The 20,786-nt window shown below is 35.4% G+C and overlaps 1 protein-coding gene across 3 annotated transcripts in view; it reads left to right on the top strand.

Annotated features, from left to right (window-relative positions):
* The window catches only part of OXR1 (oxidation resistance 1), a 259,837-nt gene that overhangs the window by 213,398 nt on the left and 25,653 nt on the right, over window positions 1-20,786 (top strand). For all 3 annotated transcript variants that reach the window (XM_058799965.1, XM_058799972.1, XM_058799980.1), the window contains 4 exons: window positions 4,356-4,540; window positions 7,733-8,517; window positions 11,950-12,118; window positions 15,213-15,375. In XM_058799965.1, coding sequence (XP_058655948.1) covers window positions 4,356-4,540; window positions 7,733-8,517; window positions 11,950-12,118; window positions 15,213-15,375 — 1,302 coding nt within the window. The remainder of the gene's footprint in view (window positions 1-4,355; window positions 4,541-7,732; window positions 8,518-11,949; window positions 12,119-15,212; window positions 15,376-20,786) is intronic.

Below are 20,786 nucleotides of genomic sequence, written 5' to 3'. Positions count from 1 at the left end.
GTCCAATCTTTTCCTGATCACCATGTTGGTGATTAGACCATGGCACTAAGTGCCACATCCAGTCAGTACTTGAACCTCCCGGGATGGTGACTCCACCACTTTACTGGACAGCCCATTCCAATGCTTAACATCCCTTTTTGGGATGAAATTCCTCTTGATTCCCAGCCTAAACCTCCTCTAGCACACCTTGAGGCTATTTCTTCTTGTCCTGTCCCTGGTTGCCTGGGAGAAGAGGCCAGTGCCCACCTGGCTACAACCTCTTCTCACATAGAGAGTAATTAGGCCCCTCCTGAGCTGCTTCTTCTCCAGGCTGAACAAGCCTAGCTCCCTGTGCTGCTGCTCACAGGACTTAATCTCTAGACCATTCACCTGCTTAACTGTTATTTTATGAACTTGCTCCAGCTCCTCAATGTGTTTCCTGAATTGAGGGATCCAGAACTGAACAGAATATTTGACATGTGGGTACCCAGTGCTGAGTACCGAGTGACAATCACTGCCCTGGTCCTGCCAGCCACACTATTGATACAGAGATACTCCGGGGTTTTTTCTGGCATCACCTTTATTACCCATTCCTGCATATTTTATTATATGACTGTGGCATCTGCTGCCATAGTGCACAAATATATATGAGTAACCAGAAAAGTTGTTTTAGAGCCTTAAATGATAAGTGCATGATACTAAAATGCTCAGGAGTTCATCATTGTGTACTCTGATACAATAGTTCTGGAGTATGCGTATTTTAGGAATGCTAACATAAAAATCTGTCTGATGCTTCATTTCCAACAAGGAAATAAAGTTTCAGGTATTTCCTTTAAAGAATAGATGCAATTTTTTCTTGACTTATGCAAAGCTGTGGTGTTAGCTCTCAAATGCTGAAGTTGCTGCAGTTCCCATCTCTCAGGAAAGACTGAGCATAATGAGCAGTTGGCTAAAGGCTTGTGTGCTCCCACTTGTATGTTTTGTTCTGATGTTCTTTTTTCCTCCCAGAAACAACAGCACTTGGTTTCTGTCCATACTAGAAACAACATCTATTGAGTAATAGGTTTTAAGGAAACTTTTACTCCTGCAAACAAGGTAGTAAAGACAGAAGGTATTTTTCCTATAAGAGTCATAGAAATTGTAAGAGCAAGTGTCAGAAACATTGGCATGTCTGAAAATGAGTAACTAAAATCTGCAGCCAAACAAAATGCTTCTTTATCTGGCTCTTACCTGAGCATTACTTAGCTACCTGGGTTAACATTCAGTGATCCTTGGAGGTAATAATGAAAAGTGACAGAAATACTAATGCTAATTAGTGTATTATTAGGAACTTAATTTTTATTAATTTGGAGCAGCAGTTCTTCTCTAGAAAAGTATACTAAGGTGTTGATCTAGTAACTTGTGGACCATGTCTAGTAACTTGTGGACCAGAATTGTTGCATTATGCTTTTTAGGTAGATAAGGATGAAATAGGTCATCTCTTGTTAAGGTGCTATAAATCTCTTGTTTTCAAGATACCTCTGTAATGTTTCATTTCCTTATAGTAATTGCAAGTGAAGTGTTTGATCAGCTACTTTGTCAAATCCAGATAAAAGTCTGCTAGGTCTAAATTCTCAATTTCTGTTGCTGTAGTAAATTTTACATGGAAATACACTTTCCAATTAATTTTCATGTTGAATACCTGCCTACCTATTGGTGTTGAGGGTTTCTTCTAAGGTCAAGATAAGCTGTTATTATTTCTAGCTGCGTCTTTGAGGCTGCAGAGGTAAGCTTTAATCCTTAATTCTATTCAATGTACCAGTTTGGGATTCTTTGCCATTAGGTGGATCATTGTCAGTCTTCTCTAGGAAGCTTCTGTTTACAATAGAAGGTCTCTTAAACTTCTTTTTCTTATACAGTGAGTAGCCTTGCACATGCACAGATTTTTGTCCTTGATATCATGGTGTTTGCTTAAGATACTAACAAGCCTGGCTTGTGGGTTTTGGGAGGGGTAAGTTGGTGTTTTCTGAACTGCTAAAACTGATTGATTGTGAAGCAAGACAACTGAAATTAGTGGTTTATGTGTAACTGGTTCTTCATACATGTTATTCTGAAGATGTGACTCTCAAATATTCAGACGAGCCATGTCAAACATATGAAGCTTTTTTTCTTTAATCAATTTTGTGCCTGTGCTTTCAGCTGAGGCAGTCTTATCTGTGCTCTTGAAAGTAAGTCATAAAGCATTGGAGTTTGTTCACACAAATGATATCTTAGTTGTGACAGCACATCCCTTGACAGAAAAATATCATCTCTTTATTGCCTCAAAAGCTTTAGCACTTCCTGTGCACTTAATTTATCGAGAAAGGTTCATGAGATAGCAGACAAATGAGGACCGTATTATTCTGGAAATGAAGAGCTCTCTAGTGAGCTCAGTTACTGTTTTTTTCTACTGAGTAATACCTAATTGTGGAAGTTGGTGTTGAACACTTAAATCCTTCAGATAGAGCAGTCATACAACCTTACTGTTTTCTCTTCAGCCTGGCTGTTTTGAAGATCCACATGCAGTATTTGGGCAGTGAAAGAACAGAGTAGGATATTTTGGTTGGAAGGGACCTACAGTGATCATCTAATCCAACTGCGAGCAAGACTATGACAATTTCTGGGTCAGATCTAGAGAGTATTAATGAAATTCCATTTTCATGATCATTGATGAAAGAGCTCAGATGTAGAAAAGCTGTTGCTTTTTTGTTTTAATTATGCACTGAATTGACAGAAGTTATATTTGTTAAAAGGGAAGCAGTCATTCTGAGTAGACTCATTGACTTCTTGTTCAATTTGTTTTCTAGACTACAATAGATATAACAAAATCTAGACTTCTCTTGACAGTTGTCCTCTTGGAGGACAATCTTGAAAGTCCATTTCCACAATACAGGGCTAGGAAAGAAATGGCCATAACAGCCTTGTTTCAGTACTTTAAACACCTTGGAATTATGTAGCTGTCTTCTGCTGACTTCAAAGTCTTCAGCATACGTGTTGCACTCTAAAAGATGTGTATGAAATCTGATTAAGCACTGAATGACTAAAAGACTCAAACACAGATGCTTGGGCTGCTTTTGAGACATGTCTTCATTTTTCTGTACTAGAAATAACATTGGTCATTGTTGAGACTTTAATAACACTTTTGCTTTGGTTGGGGTTTTTTTATAACTTGCACTTTTGTTTTTACTGGTTGGTATCTTGGTTTCGTACTGTGAAGGTCATCAACCATCACCTGGGAACAAAATTTCTCGAGTTTAGAAGAACTGTATCTGTGTTTGTGCTGTGCTAATGCCTTCTCAAAACCAAATTGAAAACAGTCTCCTCCAATACACACCCTTAATAATAGTTATGAATGTTTTATCAGTAAGGTAAATATTTAATTCCTTCAACAGCATGTGAACTGAGTTCTTGCGTGAAAATTTGGAATGACTGACAAGATTTGTAAAGTCTTTAGGAGTCAAGATCTGTAACTGAAGTGTTCCTGTCACTCTACTTAAAGCTAGGTTTTCTGCTGTTCATAGTTTTAGCTCAAACTCCACTGTTCCAACAGCTAAATTAATTTCTTTAGCAGGCAATTACTGTTTGCATGTGTTTCTAACTTTTTTGTTCAGAGTTGAACATATTGTAAATTAATTTTGTTTTTATACTTGTATTGTATAAGAACCCTACAATTCATAGTATGAATATAAACCTCAAAGTTTTTCATAGTTAAATTTTAAGCTCTACTTGCATTTGTGTACTGTAGTAGTATCATTGTGATTAAAACCATCCAAAGTTTCGTCTTTAATCTTGAGTATTTTTTATTCTAGTTTCATTCTGTAAATATATTTCTCAGTCATCGTGTCCATTAAGTTAGAAGGATTTGTATCAGCCTCTCTGTTACTTTTGTGTAAAATAAATTAGGATAAATGATAGGTTTTTAAGGTCTCTCTAAATAAATACTAGAAAGTGAGACAGAATACTTAAGAGTCAAGTTTTAGACAAAAATTGCTTTCAAACCTACCAGTTAAGCCCCTGTGGTTATATGGGAAGGATGTCTCCTTATCTCAGAGGAGCTGTTTAGTGTGTTCTTCAGTGTGTAAGGTTTCTCTTATGTTACTAAAACCAGTTATTGATTACTTGTGAGGAATAAAACTGTTCTATTTTGGGAAAGCAAGTTGTATTAATTTGCTTCCCCAGAAAAAGTTACAGTTTCTTGTGTTTAACAGTGACTTAGTAGCATAACAGCTTGCTTAAAAATAAATTAAAAATGGCTTTATTAAAATAAAAATAGAAAACACCTTTTTCTCACTGAAAAATGAAGAATAAGCTGAAATTTGAAGGAGAAAAATTACCACTTCTTTTCCCTCTCATTTTAGGGTACGGTCAATGGTGTGCTGCTAGTGACGCCAAATAATATAATGTTTGATCCTCATAAAATGGATCCTCTGGTCCAAGAGAATGGCTGTGAAGAATATGGCATCATGTGTCCAATGGAAGAAGTGATGTCAGCTGCTCTGTATAAGGAAATTGTGGACAGCAAAATTAAGGAGTCATTAAGCATGTAAGATAGAACAGTATTTGTAAAGCTTTGAGTAAATCTGACCTGTAGCCACATTGCTGACCATACAAAACTAGCAAACCAGCATTTTCCTTCTTTTTCTTGTTAGGAAAGAATATCAAAGATTGGCTTGGAAAGATCCTGTAGGAAGTTTGCTTTGCCTTCAGTTCTCACATCCTATATATGATGCAGGATAAATCTTCTTCTGTATACATGGATACCAATTTTCTCCAGTAGTCTCTTATAGAGATGTGCAGTACCACATAATTTCTTCTGCCCTTTCCCCACTATGGAAACAGTAGTCAATGTTGTTTGGTTCTTCAATGATTTAAAAACTGGTATTCAAAATAAGAAAGTGCAGCTTTGACAATTTTAGGTAAAAATTTTTATTATTTTGCATTTTTCACTTGCTTCTCAATCTTGTTGCTCTGACAAATGATTTAAACTAATTTTCTAAGATTTGTATATATTATCCTGGGCCTAGGAGTATGTTTTTCTCCCTTTATGACTGCATATTCACCTTAGGTATAGTCTTTTTTTGGAGTAAACAGTAAATTTGGATTGGTGAGTCTAAGCACTGGTGTTTAGTGCAGCAGGCATTTAAAATCAAATTTGAAGAGCATTAGAGAAATCTTTGTTCCATTGTCTCTGGTTTTTCTATGACGAGCTTTTATATTGTCATCATAAAAAGATAGATTTTATCTTGAAATCCAAAAAAATTAAAAACAAATCATGCCACCTTTACCTTTCACAGCCCGTAAAGCACAAACATTTGCAGAGTGCCTCAATTATCTAGCTGTAGGGAAGTGGGCTTCTTTTACCAGGAGAGTGAAAAGCTGTTTGCTTGATGTGTAATGCTATACCCTACTTAAAATAGTTACATTTTTTAAGATAATCAGTGCCTCATAAAAATATCCTCTTACAGTTTAAGTAGGCAGTACCCTAAGCACATCTTTCTTGATAATCTTAACTGTATGGACACGCAGAAATAGTAACTTGCCTCATACCATTTATGAGCTCAGTTTTGTCATAAACCTGGGAATGAACAGGTATCTTGGCATGGTCTTGTTTGCTGCCCAATGTCATGTGTCTGTTGAAAGGGCAACTGAAATACATGTTGCTACAGCAGTACTTTTGGGGCTTTTGATGTAGAATGATGATGCCTTCAGCATATTTTTTTTCTGGAAGTTTATTTTCCAGACTGAGTTTTAAAAAGTAGCTCACAGTTCCTATTTCAATTGATAGACAGTGGAAAGATTTGGATAACTCTATGCAGTTGCAAAACAAGTATTTTTCTAAAATGCTTAGTTTGTTAATGACTTAAAGATGCTATTGATTTTTGTGCTCTTGTAGCACATGCATTTTCTCTTTTGTTTATAATATGAAAGCATGTGGAATGAAAACGTGTCTGCTAATAAAAGGTCATACTCTGCATTCAGAGGCCTGTATGCCCAATTTGATTTATCTTTCTTGTCAGCTGTATGAACTAGTGCATGGAACACTAGCTGCTAGCATTTTCTTCAGTCCCTGCACTTTTGTGCCTTAGCTAAATATGAGGCATATTTGTACATTTGGGGGAAAACAAAAATCTTATAAGTCTAAACAGAAGTCCAAACATCTTCATCTAGATCTGACAAGACCCATGTGTCTTGAGGTATTTGACACTCAAATCATGGGGTTTTTTTTTCCTACATATTCTGCTGTTGTAGTTAACCTCCTTCTATTCTCACAATTTTTCCAACTGTCAAGCCTGCTTAAACTTGGGAAAGCAATCTTATTTTCAGTATTCAGATTGTTGGTATGGAAAATGGTTATAAGTCAAATGGATGCTTTGGTTCTTAGAACTAAAATTTCATGTTGTATGGTTTCTATATATAAGCCACCATCTGCTAAAACTGAACTGTATGTTTTATGGATTTCATGAACCTTACATTGTGCTTCTATAAGAGCACCTATAATGAGCATAATCCTGCAAATTTAAAGAAATGGCCTAGTCTAATAGGTAATGAATTCTAAAGTTGAATCCACATGCTTTGTAAGCAAAATCATTCAGTCAGCTAAAGCTTACTTCAAGTTTCATGTTGATGCTTAGATGAGATGGTGCATGTGCTTTGCAAACATCCTGAACTTCAACAGCATCTCAGTAATACAATGTAAGTTTTATGAGACTGTGGAGTGAATTTATTGTCCTTCAAAACAGAGAATAATGTACAAGCTTCTTAAAAGCATTTAGTACTAGATAATGGAAGAGCTGGGATGCTTCTGATAGCAAAGAATTTGACATTGAGAACTCTAGTCACAAGTAAGTTTAAATATGAGAATTTTTTGTGATGGCTGTGTACTGCCCAGGTTTTTTGACAACAGACAAAAGCTTGAGTTCTGTAGGTTTACTTGAGCGTGTTCATAGTACCTTTCTTGTCTTCCTCTTCTAAAAGTCATAGAATTTCTAGTTAGTTTATTTTGAAAGGCAGGTTTAAGCAAGATTATTTCCTCTTGGTAAAATAAATTTTTATGCTTGCCTTTTTTTACAGTATTTATCAGCATCTTCAGTTTTATCAAGTAGTTTGGGGTTTATTTTGCCAAACAATGATATCCTCAAAGTTAGGTACCTGCTGAAGACACTAAACACTGTTTCAGGTATTTTCTATGGGCAGAAGAGTGAGATATACTTTGATGGTTCCCACTGTTCTGCCTTTACTGGCTTTGATATCTGAGGTTAGACCAGGTGATTTCTGCCATTCATGTCTTACCTGTGAGCTAGGTGTCAGCTTCCTTGTAGGGTGGGACATGTCTGTACAATTGTACTGACTGCTTCGGGAGACAAAACCTAAAAAACTGTGGATGATTTTCTCCTTTAGAGATTATGGTTTTGTGTAGCTTTTTGTTTGTTTTACTTTGGTTTTTATTTTATTTTTACGCTTTCAGTGCCTCTCACAATCTTGTTAGTTTCATAGGAGAGTTTGTTGTGAAAGTAATGTCATGAACTTGGGAAGTCCCTGCTGTGTTGTGCTGGCAAAAGTTCAGCCACGTTTACCATTATGGTATCACATTTTATGCTTGTTTATTACTAATGCTCTGGATTAAGTTGGTTTTTAGGGTGTTTGTTTCTTTTAAGAGCTTGATCAAAACAGTGAAGAAAAGAGCTTGATACTTTAGAGGTGCCTGTTATAACAAGATTCTTATTTTGCTCAACAGAGATGTAGAGCAGCTATCAGTAAGGGAACTTGGCCATTCCAAGAAGGCTGCGAAGAGCAATGCAGATGACACGGATTCCAGGGTTCGGGACACGGGCAACGACAGTGCTAGTACTGCCCCAAGAAGCACAGAGGAGTCTCTTTCAGAAGATGTATTCACAGAATCAGAACTCTCTCCAATACGGGAGGAACTTGTTTCCTCAGATGAGCTTCGACAAGATAAATCTTCTGGAGCATCATCGGAATCTGTCCAAACAATAAACCAGACTAGTGCTGAATGTTTAACAGTCATTGCAGACTCCAATGAAGCTGCCAGTGACTTAAAGCCCAGTGCCGAAATGGTTGTAGGTGTTAAACAGTTTGGTACCCACTTAAGTTCAGAAAGTGCTAAAATGTCTTTAAAGGGGGGACAAGAATCTGGAGAAAACACTGCAGATGTCCTCCAGCAGTCTTTGCAAAGATCACAGGGTAGTGAGGAGCGCAGCAAGGAGACAGAAGTAGGCAAGGATCAGGGTTCCTCACTAGGAAAAAAAGCAGATAATGAGATGGAAGAGGAATGTCCGGGTTGTGAAGATACCACAGACTCTCAAAAGAAAGAGGCACCTAGTAAAGGAAAAGTAGTGGGAGAGCAAAGTCAAGACTCAGAGGCAGAAGTTGAAGAACTCCGCAAGCTCTGGAAGACCCACACTATGCAACAAACAAAGCAACAAAGAGAAAACATGCACCAGGATTCACAAAAAGAGATCAGCCAGAAAGCTGTATCTGCAGGAGATGGGCGGTTAGGAGGTGAGTCAGTGGGTATTTATGGGTACAGTATTAACCTTCAGATTTAAAATCTATTAACCTCCAGTTTAATGGAAATCTTGAATTTTTTTCATTCTGTACACTGTATTTCTCCATGTGCTGGTTAAGTATCTCATTGACTTGAAGATACTCTAAAGTTAAACTTTACATAAACTTTTGGAGAAAATATTTGATGCTTTCAGAATGCTGTTTCACTTGCATCTTGTCTTACTTTGATGATGACTAGAACAATGTTAAGCATCCAAAAAGCTTGATTCAGGAAAAGTAAGGGATATTAGGAAGCTAGCACTGTGGATACAGTGAACAGCTAGGTTTTATTTCTTCACTACCTTGATTCTTCTGCAAAGATCAGGGTCCTGGGATTATTATCAGGGTCCTGGGATTATTAGTTGGAAGTTACCCTTAAAGTCTGTTCAAGTTTTTATCATACCATGAAATGTGCTGTGCCTTTAAACAACTTCAATACACTTCTGGGTGAATTTGAATTTGCTTTCTAAAAAATTCACAAGTTACTTTCTGATGTCTTCCCATCTTACTAATAGAGACAACTGAACTGTTTGTTTCTTTGGTTAACAGAAGTTCATCTACACTTCAAAATATTATATAATGGTTTCTTGCATGTTGGCTTTTTGGGTTGGAGTGTTTTTCTTTTAAGGAAGTAACTGAATTTTGAAATTTGAAGCAGCTGAATACGTACATAATTCTGTGATAAATTTGTCTTTTATGCCCTAAATATTAGAAGTATTTCTAATACTTCTGGCTGCTTTCTAATATACTTACTAATACTACTTTCTAATACCTCTGGTGGATGTCAGCTAGCAGTAGTTGCTGGCTGTCATTTAAAAAAAAAATCAGGTGTTTTAGAAAACTAAGTGTTCTTTGGCACAATTGCTGCTTCTCTTACAAATGAATATTTGTAACTCAGTAGCATTAAATACTTTAGTTTTGGTTTTTTGTAAGATTGTATCATTGGCTGACTGCAGTTTTTTTCGTCTGTTATGTGATCTGTATATTTGCAGAGTAAATATAGATATAACCAAAAAAGTGTCTGCATACAGTTCTACAGAAGAGTGCTGGCTAGAAACCTTATGTACACATAGTACTGCTGCCTCCCTCAAAGTTGATGGGGTAAAGTACAAAGTAAAAAACACAAAAAGCACAAGATGCCTTTTGGAAATTTGTACAAATTCAGTCCAACTTCAGTAGGAAATATTCCATCTCTTATTCTTGCTTGTTGTATTAGCAGAATGCAAATAAATGAATAAATTATGAAGTAATATTTCTCAATCTAGATAGATTTTGTGAAGCTTCTACAGGCATGATGAAACAGAACCAAGGTAAAAGCATAGATCTGCTTTATAACTATTGAAAAACATCAGAATGAATGGGACATCTGTTAGCAGCAGGTCACTAAAAACATCAGGTCATTTAAAATTTGAAATATAGTAAACACTTTCAAGTAGCCTTTCTCAAAATAAAATGCTGAAGTAGTCATATTATGAGTTTTGGATCAATAACTTACCTAGGCAGTCTTTTTGTCCCTTTCATATAGCAGGGACTTAGTTGAATTTTTTCTCTTTTCTGTCAGTTTTGAGAATTTAGGTTTTGAGAGCTATTGTTTTTTGAACTTTGAAGAAGTCGGGTGTGTGAGTTTGGAATTAATGAGCTGAATGTTTGTTTTGAATGTTGAGGTCATGCAATGCAAGTAAATACTTATGAGTAGACACATCAAGTTTAGAATAACTAAAAAGGTCTCACTTGTATCTACATTTTTTCTTGGTGCCCAAGCTTCTGTTTTTATAGACACCTTTGTTAACCAGTGAACTGAAATAAAGCTAGATGTGGTTGATACTTTGGAGAAATTATAACAATCTCTAATTTTGTGTGTGTAAAAACAAGTTAAAATATCATTAATGATAACATGTCAAAATATTTACAGTTTAGCTGAATATTGGCAGACATTTAAAGGAAAGACAAGAAGAATGAGACGCAGTAGCCATTGCTGAAACCTTTTCTCAATAATTCTATATCAAATTGAAAAGAAGATATTGGAGAGCTTACTTAAAAAAGCATCTGAAATAGTCATTTTGAGACTTGGGGCAGAGCTAAATTGTTTGGTTTTACTTTATGTGATAGCTGGAACCATAATCCCACTTCTCTGAGCTCAGGGAAGTCCTAATCTGCTGCCTCTGAAGGACCAAAATCGAAAATGCCAAATCATTGAAGAGTATTTATCTAACACTGGCACAGAGTTTGCATACCACTCCTACGAAACAGGCTTTTTTGTTTATTTTTGTTTCTTTTTAGTGTTTTTTTTAATCTGTCAATTTACCTTTGAGTTTATACATTAATAAAATACTTCCAAACAATGCATGTTATCATGGCTAATTTCCTGTACTATATAGTGCAGGTATAATTCTAAAATGTTGACTGAAAGCATGGCTGAAAATTAGGAGTCCCACATTTAAATAGTTAATAGGAAAAAAATAGTCTTTTGTGAAACAGTGCTGTTCTAAACTTCATGGTAAAAATCTTATTGAGAAAATGTTTATAGAGCAAGAAGGTGATGTTTTCTGTGCTTAGTGGTAAAGAAAAATGTGTCCTGGGAAACTGAAACTTATCTGTATGTACATATAATACCAGAGCTAGGATAAACCCTTTATTGTCATAACTGATCCTAATAACTCTTAAAATTACATTTTCCTTTCTTGCTATAAAAAAAGTCTCTTGTAACTGGAGGATTTGGCAAATCATCTAGTAAAGAAAAAAGTTTAAGAAGGCTTATTTTACTTTGTGCTGACTTGACAATTCAGACCTTGAGGACAGTCATATAATTCTTTGAGTTCAATTAAATATACCACCAGAGAGAAAAATCCTGTACTGCAAAATCCAGTATCCTTCATCCTGAGGTGGTGTTCATACCATTGAGGTGTTTGATATAGCTAAAAAAATAAAATTCATCTTAATCCTGTATCAGTAAGGCCAGAATGTTTTCCCTTGTAAATAATAAGTAACTAACATCTCTGACACATGTGAATCAAGCCAAAATACACATCTAACATAACATCATTTTCATGTATGTGGGATACTCTTTAATAGTGGGAGGGTGGTGATTCAGTGTTGAGAGTATGCATCAAGAATACTTTGAATACTTCCATGGATGAGGTGCTGTAACAATGTGATCTGTCGTTGGAAGCAGAAATTAATGTTAGAATTTAGTATGTTGTACTCTGAAGTTAATTCTGCTGTTCTGATGTTCATAACAAAACAGGTTATTATTACTACTTATGTCATCTCCCATTACTTACTTACATAAATGTCCTATATCCCTCAATTGTCTATTATAAAATTAATTAATAATTTTGTTAAGCTCTTTAGTACCTTGTGGACAGCTTACTTTATCTTTATTATTAGGTTCTTCTGTTATGAAAGAAAAAAGACGGCATCGATCTCACAAATTTCTGTGTCTCAGGGTTGGAAAACCCATGAGAAAAACATTTGTTTCTCAAGCAAGTGCAACAATGCAACAGTATGCACAAAGGGACAAAAAACATGAGTACTGGTTTGCTGTTCCACAAGAAAGGTAAGACAGAGGCAAACTGTAAAAATCAGCGATTGCCAGTAGATGTTTGAGCTTTTCATTTTTTCTGCACCATTCAAAATTTTGCAGCAACTGAATCTCTCTTAAGTGATCACAAAAAAGGGTCAATGTCTGAAGATGTTGATTGGCTTGCGTTGTATTTGCCATTGGAGTACCTCATTATCTTAGAGACATTTTACTGATTTACTTGAGTTACTTGGGAGTTTGGCAAGTAGTTTCTTATTATACTGTTTAGCCTCTTGTTTGTAGCAAGTAAATAACAGAAGAAAGAGTCAAGTGGTGTCTGGTGGAGGAAATAAATTCTGCAGCAAAATTTTTGTCTTTATCTGTGCTTCTCATTATTTGGAAACTTTCTAAAAATCCTCTCTGAGTTCAGAAGAGCTAGCTGGGGTTCTTTTGTCTTACCTTGTATATGGAAGGTAAAACCTTTCCATAAGCCACCTTAAGCATGTCTACTGGAAAAATACCTGAATTTGTTGAACTCACTCAAAGACATGAGATTGTTCATGCTCACTCACTGGTACAGCCTTGTATTCTGAGATTATTTTTACTGCTAGGAAACTGTGACTTCTTTTCAGCCCAAAATTGGTTTTTAGGGGTGTTACATCCTTGTCAAAGAGTGGGGAGAAAAGAAAGAAACAAAAAAAATATTAGTTGTCATCTGGTGTAAATACCTACCCACAATGATCAAGTCACTTTTTCGTCTTTTCTTTTGAGCTGAATGGCATAGAATGTCCAGTTGGGGCACTGCAGTGAGGACAGATATGGATCAATTGGAGAGAGTCCAGAGGAAAACAGCAAGACTATTTAATGCCTAGAAAGTGTAACATATAAGGAAAATTAGAAGTAAGTGGGGTTCTTTAATCTAAAGGAGAAAAGGTTGATTACAGAATTAAAATTATTTTATACTGAAATTGGCTGCAACAAGAAAGGCAGTAGTCTTTTTATGTCCACTGTGGATGGAAATGTGTGATGGACTGAAAGTATATCAAGTATTATACTTATCCAACAGGTAGAATTGAGTCCATGGTAGTGATTTCACTCACCAGCTTTTAAACACCTCTTAAGTGGTAAAGAGGATGCAAAGTTTTGAGTCAAAGGTCTGTCCCACTAATTCTGCTGCTGTTAATCCTATCTGGGCCAGGAGTTCTCTTGTGGTTATAGTTAACTCAAATATGCTTGTTCTAGAGGTATCGTATTTAATTTGAAATCAGATAAATGTTTCTTATATGGCAATGGTGTAAGGATTAGTTGATTAAAACGATCACTGTCTCTTTGATTCATTTTCTAATGTAGCAAGTACTTACCTTCAGCATAAAGCAGAATTGATCACATATTTTGGAAGAAAGGTTTCTTATTTTTTCAGCCTGTACTGACTTCCTTGGAAATTATTTTCATCTGTGAAGGATCTCTCTCTCAGTCTCTCTCTCTCTAACTGAACGGGGTAGTTTACTATCAGTATCAGTTCTTTATTCATTCAATGTGTGTCCTATGTTTTTTGTAAAGAAAAAGCTATGTTCTCATAGTGGGGAGTTCATTTTCTTAATTTGGTGTTGACCTTTCTGAGTGCTAGTCTGCATAGATGAAAGTACTTAGTGCCAATCCAGTTGTCTGTGTCACCGAGTGCTACAAAGAGAGAAAAGCATTATTTCAGTGTTCTTTCTCTCAAAGGAGCCAGTCTGGGAAGGAAAGTCTTGTAGTTCCTTAAGCATCAAGTATCATGTCCTTTTTCTAACTGCTATAATTATACATAACTCAAAGTTCTTGAAGAGCTAAAATCAGAACTTAAAAAGCTTTCATACTTGCATGACAACTTAAGATTGATGCCTCATTCAGTCCATGAGGAGTCTGCAGCCTCTTGCTTTGGACTTCTGTGATAGAATTTACCTAAACTTATACTTCCAGAATGTTTTATTCTTTGCTACTGCCAGAGGAAGATTTGCCTCCTCCTTTTTTTTTTTCCTTCCCCTTTTATCATTGTTCTTCAGGAGCCTCAGTCTTAACAAGGGTGATTCTGGATAACTGACCCTTTTCAGAGGCTGTTACTACATACCTGTGTGCAGAAATTTTTTGGGCAGTGGTACATTAAAAATATAACTGCACTTTTGAGAAACTTTGAAATTCTGTATCTCTTGCTGTTCTTCAAGTGTTCAGTTTTTTCAAAGATTATTAAGGAAGAGAGAAGAAAAGGCTCATATATTATTCTTCATGCTAATACAATACCCAGATATAGCAAATATCTCTGGAGAAAGACATAAGGAATATTCAAAGTCTTGCAACCAGAGCCATGAAGCTCTAGCTCTTACTCTCTTTTCCATGATCAAGAGATACCAGTGGATGCATTACAAGTCCTTTTCCTGAGTGCTCTGTCTGTGCACCTGCAGCAAATACAAGGTAGACTGACATCTGTTAGGATTACAAATAATTTCCTCCTGTGATTTTAGGTGATTTTGCCCTTCTAACTGAAGAATAGTGTAATTTGTGGCACATAACTTAAAATAAACTAACTTTGAATCTTGGTACTTATTATAGTTAGAATAGCCTGTAGTTTGTTTTTATGATTCATATATTCATCTGCGTGCTTTCAGCAGTCTTCCCCCACATCTGTAGTACTTTCCACAATTTCTATAATTCTGATTATATGTTGGAAGTGGTCAGTTGTTCTTCATAGGGAAAGCAAACATGCAGACATTTTTCAAATTCTAATTTTGTTTGGCTTTATGTAACTCTTTCTAAATAAGATTAAAAAGTCTTTGTGTTTTATTTTGGGAGTCATTTCAATTTTAAGCAGAGGTATGCAATGGGACAGAAGTGGTTGAAAGATCATACTTATATGTGAAATCACACCTAATCCATTGCCAACTTGCTTCCTGTTTTTTTTTCTCCAGAGTCATCTTCATATATTTAAAAACTAAAAAAAAAAATAAAGAACCAGCTAGGGTTTTTTTTCAAATTTGTCTCTAATATCTAGTATAATGTGAAATAATATTTTTATTTTAACTTTAAATGCTTAATATTATTAAACATCACAAATTTACCTTATTTTTTTTTCTGTGTCATAACTTGACTTTTCTAGGACAGATCACTTGTATGTCTTCTTTATCCAGTGGAGTCCAGAAATATATGCAGAAGACACTGGGGAGTCTCTTCGGGAACCTGGATTTATAGTGGTAAAAAAGAAGGATGAGCCTGAAACTAGTGAAGAATTGAGTACTGAAGATGCTGCTAAAGAGTGGGAGGTAAGGAAGAGCAGTATCAAAGATTTTTTTTTTTTGATGCACACATTAGAATATAGTAAAATATTATTAAATATTTTCCAGGAGAAAAAAAAAACACCTTATTAGTCTGATGATCATGATCATGGCTGTTCAGTTTATGCCATCCTAATGCTTTACTCTAACATCAGATCAGGGCAACATTTCACAATTCCAAATCATTTTTTTGTGGTGGAGCAAGTTGTAACTTAAAACTCCTAGGGAAGGGAATGTGAGTACAGCAACAAAGTTGGAATTTTGGTGAAGCAGACTTAATTTTCAGTCTCATAAACTGATAGTTTTCTAATATTTATTATTCCTATATTTAGAGTATCCAGTGTTTATTGGTAAGAATCTAAAAAAGGGATGGGACAGCAAAAGAGGAAAAGAACAGCTATTAATGACATGTCTTTTGAATAATTTAGTAATTAATTTTTCAATTGTGAGTTATTAATGCATTATAATGCTGTTGACTGTATTTTAGAAATATGTTGTAATTGGAACAGTTTCTTTATTTTTCTTAATAATAAGCACATTTCTCTCATGTGAATCTGTGTCCACTGTGTTTCTATGGACACATCTTTACACGTCTACGTGGTTTTGTTTTGTAGTGTACATGCAGTTAAAGCACTTCCAGTCTTGTACATTCAAATGTTGGTCAAAAGTTTGATGATTCTTGTCATATATATATATTGTAGAAGTATCTCATCTGCATTGTTTGAGTCTTGGGACAGCAATTGCAATCTCTGACTGTAAGATTTCTTTTGTTTTTCTTCCCCCTACCCTGCAGTGGAACATGTTGAAATTAAGAAAGTCTACACTGTTTTATGTAGAGCATAAAAGAAATTTTAAAGAACTGCAATAGTCTAACTACAGGTCCTAGCTAAGCTCCAAAACTTAGAACCATAGAACTCTGGATTCAGAGTTGAAATGTAGCTATTGAAGAATTAGGCCATAGTTGCAAAACATTCTCTGCAACTCAGTGATTTTGGGTGGAGCATTTTTGCTTTGAGACATTGAAATTAGTATCATAAAAACATGTCTTTTTAACTTTCATATTTTCAGCATATGTATTGCTTGAGTTTTTACCAGCAATGTATTTTGATGTTAACTCTTGCTCAAAGCCTTCATAAATATTTGGAGTTTTAAAATTTGGCCTTTTGGAACATGGGTGTCAGTGAATAGTGATCCGTGTTATGATTTAAAGCACAGCATATCTCTCCTTTACTGAGCTCTTCAGTAATTTGACACCTTAATATAACTACAGAATCATTTCCACAGAATAAAGTGAAAATGTTTTTTTCATGGTGGAATGTGTTAGGTTTTAGAAGCAATTTCTGAAAGTAGTTGAGGCAATACATTTTGTGCAAGTATTAAAATCTTTAAGTTATTTCCCACAGAATGAGGCCAGACCTTAAGCCTGTATTTAGGTCTTCTCTGGAAACAGTCATAGGAAACATTTCAAAAATATAGTTTTTTCTGTGTGTTATGTGAAATTGTCAAGCATGGTTCTCTTAATATTATCAAATAATAATTTTCTGGATTTATATGCTAATGTGATTAGTGAGATGGATAACTTTATAAAAAATGTTATGCAAGTACAAGAAATATGCTAGTGTGGTCTTCTGTGCATTTTAATTTGTGAAGTGTGACTTCCTATGACTGACTTTTAGCACAAATCTGAAAGCTCTTAAAAACTTTCTAATCAGAAATGTTTGACAGTACTGGATGGTTTGAGCTGTCATTACGTAAAACTGCATTTTAGTGGCTTTTAACATGTATGCTAGAAAATGAGTAAATATGGGGAATTATAGCCATTGTTGTCATACTCATTATTGCCACTGAATTTCAGTCATCATTTTCAATCAATGTACTTCCTTCCTTCAATGCAGCAAGCTTTTCTTCTGTCAGTTTTTGCTCCAGGTTCAATCTAAAATAGCAGGTGAACAGTATAATTGAAGCCTTTTTCTGGGTATTTGGCTGAAAAACAGGCTGCCTTTTTCAGATCACAAGGATAGGAGAGCTCTGGGTGGAAGGGAAGTGGAAATGCATGACAAAGTACTGTTCATCTAGCAAAGGATGAAGGTAGTGGAGTACCTTTCTTTTCCAAAATGTGTTCTTCCTGCTTTCGTTGTACAGTATCTTAAAACTAGAAGGACAGGGAAGAGGATTAATGGGTAAGCCAGGTGGTGCTTTGAAACAGCTTTTGTTTCTTTGCAAGTTCTTTTAATACATTCAGGTGCAGCTTTTATTACTTTGAGAAATTCTATGCTTGTTTAGTGGAAAAGAAATTATGGGAAGAAGTAATAAACAAAGGCAAAGATCAGTAAATGAAATGAGTAGTAGGTGTTGGTTTATTAAGTTTATCAATGAATAGGACTGAATGCTCATTCAAACTTCAGTTTTTGCCTGCTTACTTCTACCTTGTTCGAATACTGCATTGTACATAATGTCAGGGAAAATTCCAGCACTTCCTTTAACTTTCTCTTTTTGTGTTGTACCCTTGATAGAAAATTGACTTACTAGAAATAATTATGAATCTACTGCTGTCTCGTGTTAGCATCAGTAAAGGTGACTAATTCACAGAGTCTGAAACAATCTGTCTGAGGTGCCTTGCAGCTGCTATTGCTGATGTTGTTACTCAGTATTTGTCTTCCTGCCTGTGTCATTAGCAAAGCTTCATAAAAAGGGTACTTTTTCACTTAAGATCAGCCCTTAGTAAAGACTTGTCTCTGATACCCACTAGAAATGAATAGGCAATAACTATTTAATATACTATCTAAGAAATGAAAGTGATGCTAAATTCTCAGTTGTGTTATCCCCATCCATTTTTCTCAAATATCTCTTTTATCTGTTACTTCAGTGAATAGGCTTACACCAAGAAAGAGAGTATTTTGACTTGTGTTGGGTTGTTGGATTTTTTTTTTTGTTTTGGTGCTGGTTTTCTTGCCATCTGTACTGAGCTATAAGGTATATTTATCTTGGTATTCTTTTTTTACTTGATGTGTCTAAGTTCAAGTGCTAATGGCTTTCTGTATCTGTTAGCACAAATGATGAATACTGTTATGTGTTAATAAACAAACTCATCCTCCTAAGCATAATCTGTACTTGCATCTAAACATGGCAAGACTTGACAGCAACCTGACTCCTTCTGTTGTGCAGTGTCTCAGAAACAATTTCCATTGGTACTTATAGTCTAATCTAGTTTCCTTTTTAAGTTCAAGTAGAGTATGTAGTAGGTTTCTATTTAAACCTGAAATCTGTTTAGCAAACATTTGAATTGCTCTGCATTACAGTAATTCCTGTTTAAAGCATTGATTCTTCCTTTCCCTTCCCTGTCACTTGATCTCATTGCCATTATTCAAGACTGAGTTGTACTTTGTGTCCATGTAAATATACTCATTCACAAGATATTTGAAAACAGGAAATTTCTTGTCTTACGACTCACAAACTGGTCTTAAAGTAGTTGGAAGCTCATCAGTTTGATTTTTTTATTAATTTTGTTAATTGTGGAGGAAATACAAATAATTTGATTTTAAACTGTCTAGAAGTTAATTTCCAAAATGAAGCTTGAGTTGATAGATACTTGCAAGTATTTTTTCCTAGATGTGGTAGGTCACGTTCTGGACTTGCATTTCGTGGTAATCACCTTTGGTTTTGCCTATTGAATGTCTGTAGAAAACATGGATACAATGCTTCTGGAAAGCATTTGTCACTCACTTGTCCAGCTGAATTTCAGTTAGAACTTAAGATGTGGTTTGAAAAAGCTTGCTACATCAAGCCATTCGTTGCAATTGAAGTTCTGTCTTCTTTAAATGGTATTTGACTTGGACACTCAGCCATCCAACATGACTGAAACTGTATCTTCTGGAGTGTCTCAGAATTCTATTTCTATATATTTATGGAAATGTGAAGGTCGCAAACTGTGATTGTCTCCTGGTTAGATAAGCACCCATGTCCAATATCCCAGTCTTGAAACCTTTTTCAGATGTTAAGTTCTTGGATGTTATTGGATCTGGACTGGAACCTACAATGTTTCTATATTAAAGGGGATATTGCAGTTTTAGAATGCACTTCTATTTTAATTTTTTTGTATTCATAATTGTGTTTCTTCTGTAAATTTGCTTCCATTCTTTGCAGTATACTGCAGTGCTTGGATGCTGGTGCAACATCTGCTTGTTGTGTCTTGCATTTAAAATGTGATATGAACATAATGCTGTATGACAAGCTGGATAATACTGGATGAGTAGAGAGAAGAGGAAGCCTGAAACTTGTAGGCTTCTTGAATGAAACATTGCAAAGGATGTGTAAAGATGAACCATGCTAACAGTCTTCAGAAGAGAAATCCATTTTTTCCAATATGTTTCTGGAAAGGCAGTCTCTATATGATAATGAATTGGATATACAAGCTAGATGGTTATTTGGTTTTTACATCATGTATTGTCAGTTAAGAAATTGGATGTGTCACTATGCATGTGTTGCTGTGCATTACCACAGAATTTCTAATAGGCTTTGCGCTTTTACTGGAGAATGGGTCTCTTTAATTCTAGCACTCATGTGCTATAGTAGAAATGTTTCTTTTAATTTGTTGTGTTGGAGAAAAGGACTCTGGTGTCTATTTACATAATCCAATGCTCTTTGCAGAGATTGGTAACTTTCATTCTTTGCAATTTCATTATTTCATAATTAACTTGAATGATATTGCACTGTCTCAACTTCATGCATTAGAGTATTTCTTGTTTTGCTGTATTTATTGTCACTATTTAATCTATTTCAAATCTATTTATAACTTGTAAGTGGAAATTCAGATGTTTTAATGATTTGGAGCTGTCCTGTAGTTGGAGTCATGAATGTGCAGTTGGCTAATTGATGGCTATTTCTTGTATCTAATAGAGGTATCTGGGATGGTCCCTCTGCTGAGAGTTAAAGCAGAGCCATTCAGCTAAAAAGCTTGTGCTTTTGAGATTCTTAATGGCTTTCAGCATACCTTTGAAAATCCTCAGGAAAACTTTGTGATGGAAAAATACTTCCTTTTTTTTCCACCCTCCCTTTCCTTAAGCTGTTGACAGGAAACAAAGGATGACTTCTCAAATTAGACTTCCTTTCTTATGGAAACTTTCTCAGCCAACTAAGAAGTTGTGCCAGTCCATGTTGTATTGACACTACAGGAGATAGCTTTTTGTAATCTTTTAGTGTTTCTTGTACCTGTAAAGGGAAAAGGGGTCAGACCTTACTTAGCTGTAATTGAATGTTAGCTTCACCTCCAATAATTTTTACAAAGACTCACTTGTTCTAGAAGACAGAGTAGTAATTTTGTTAGAAGCCAGTACCTGATATTTTATTTTTTAATTTCAACTGCATTCTAACTTCATTACTCCTGCACTTTACACTTACTC

Source organism: Ammospiza caudacuta, chromosome 1, assembly GCF_027887145.1.
Source record: "Ammospiza caudacuta isolate bAmmCau1 chromosome 1, bAmmCau1.pri, whole genome shotgun sequence".
Classification (NCBI taxonomy): Eukaryota; Metazoa; Chordata; class Aves; order Passeriformes; family Passerellidae; genus Ammospiza; species Ammospiza caudacuta.
Note: the sequence above shows the minus strand (reverse complement) of the source record. Positions and strands in the feature narration are given on the sequence as shown.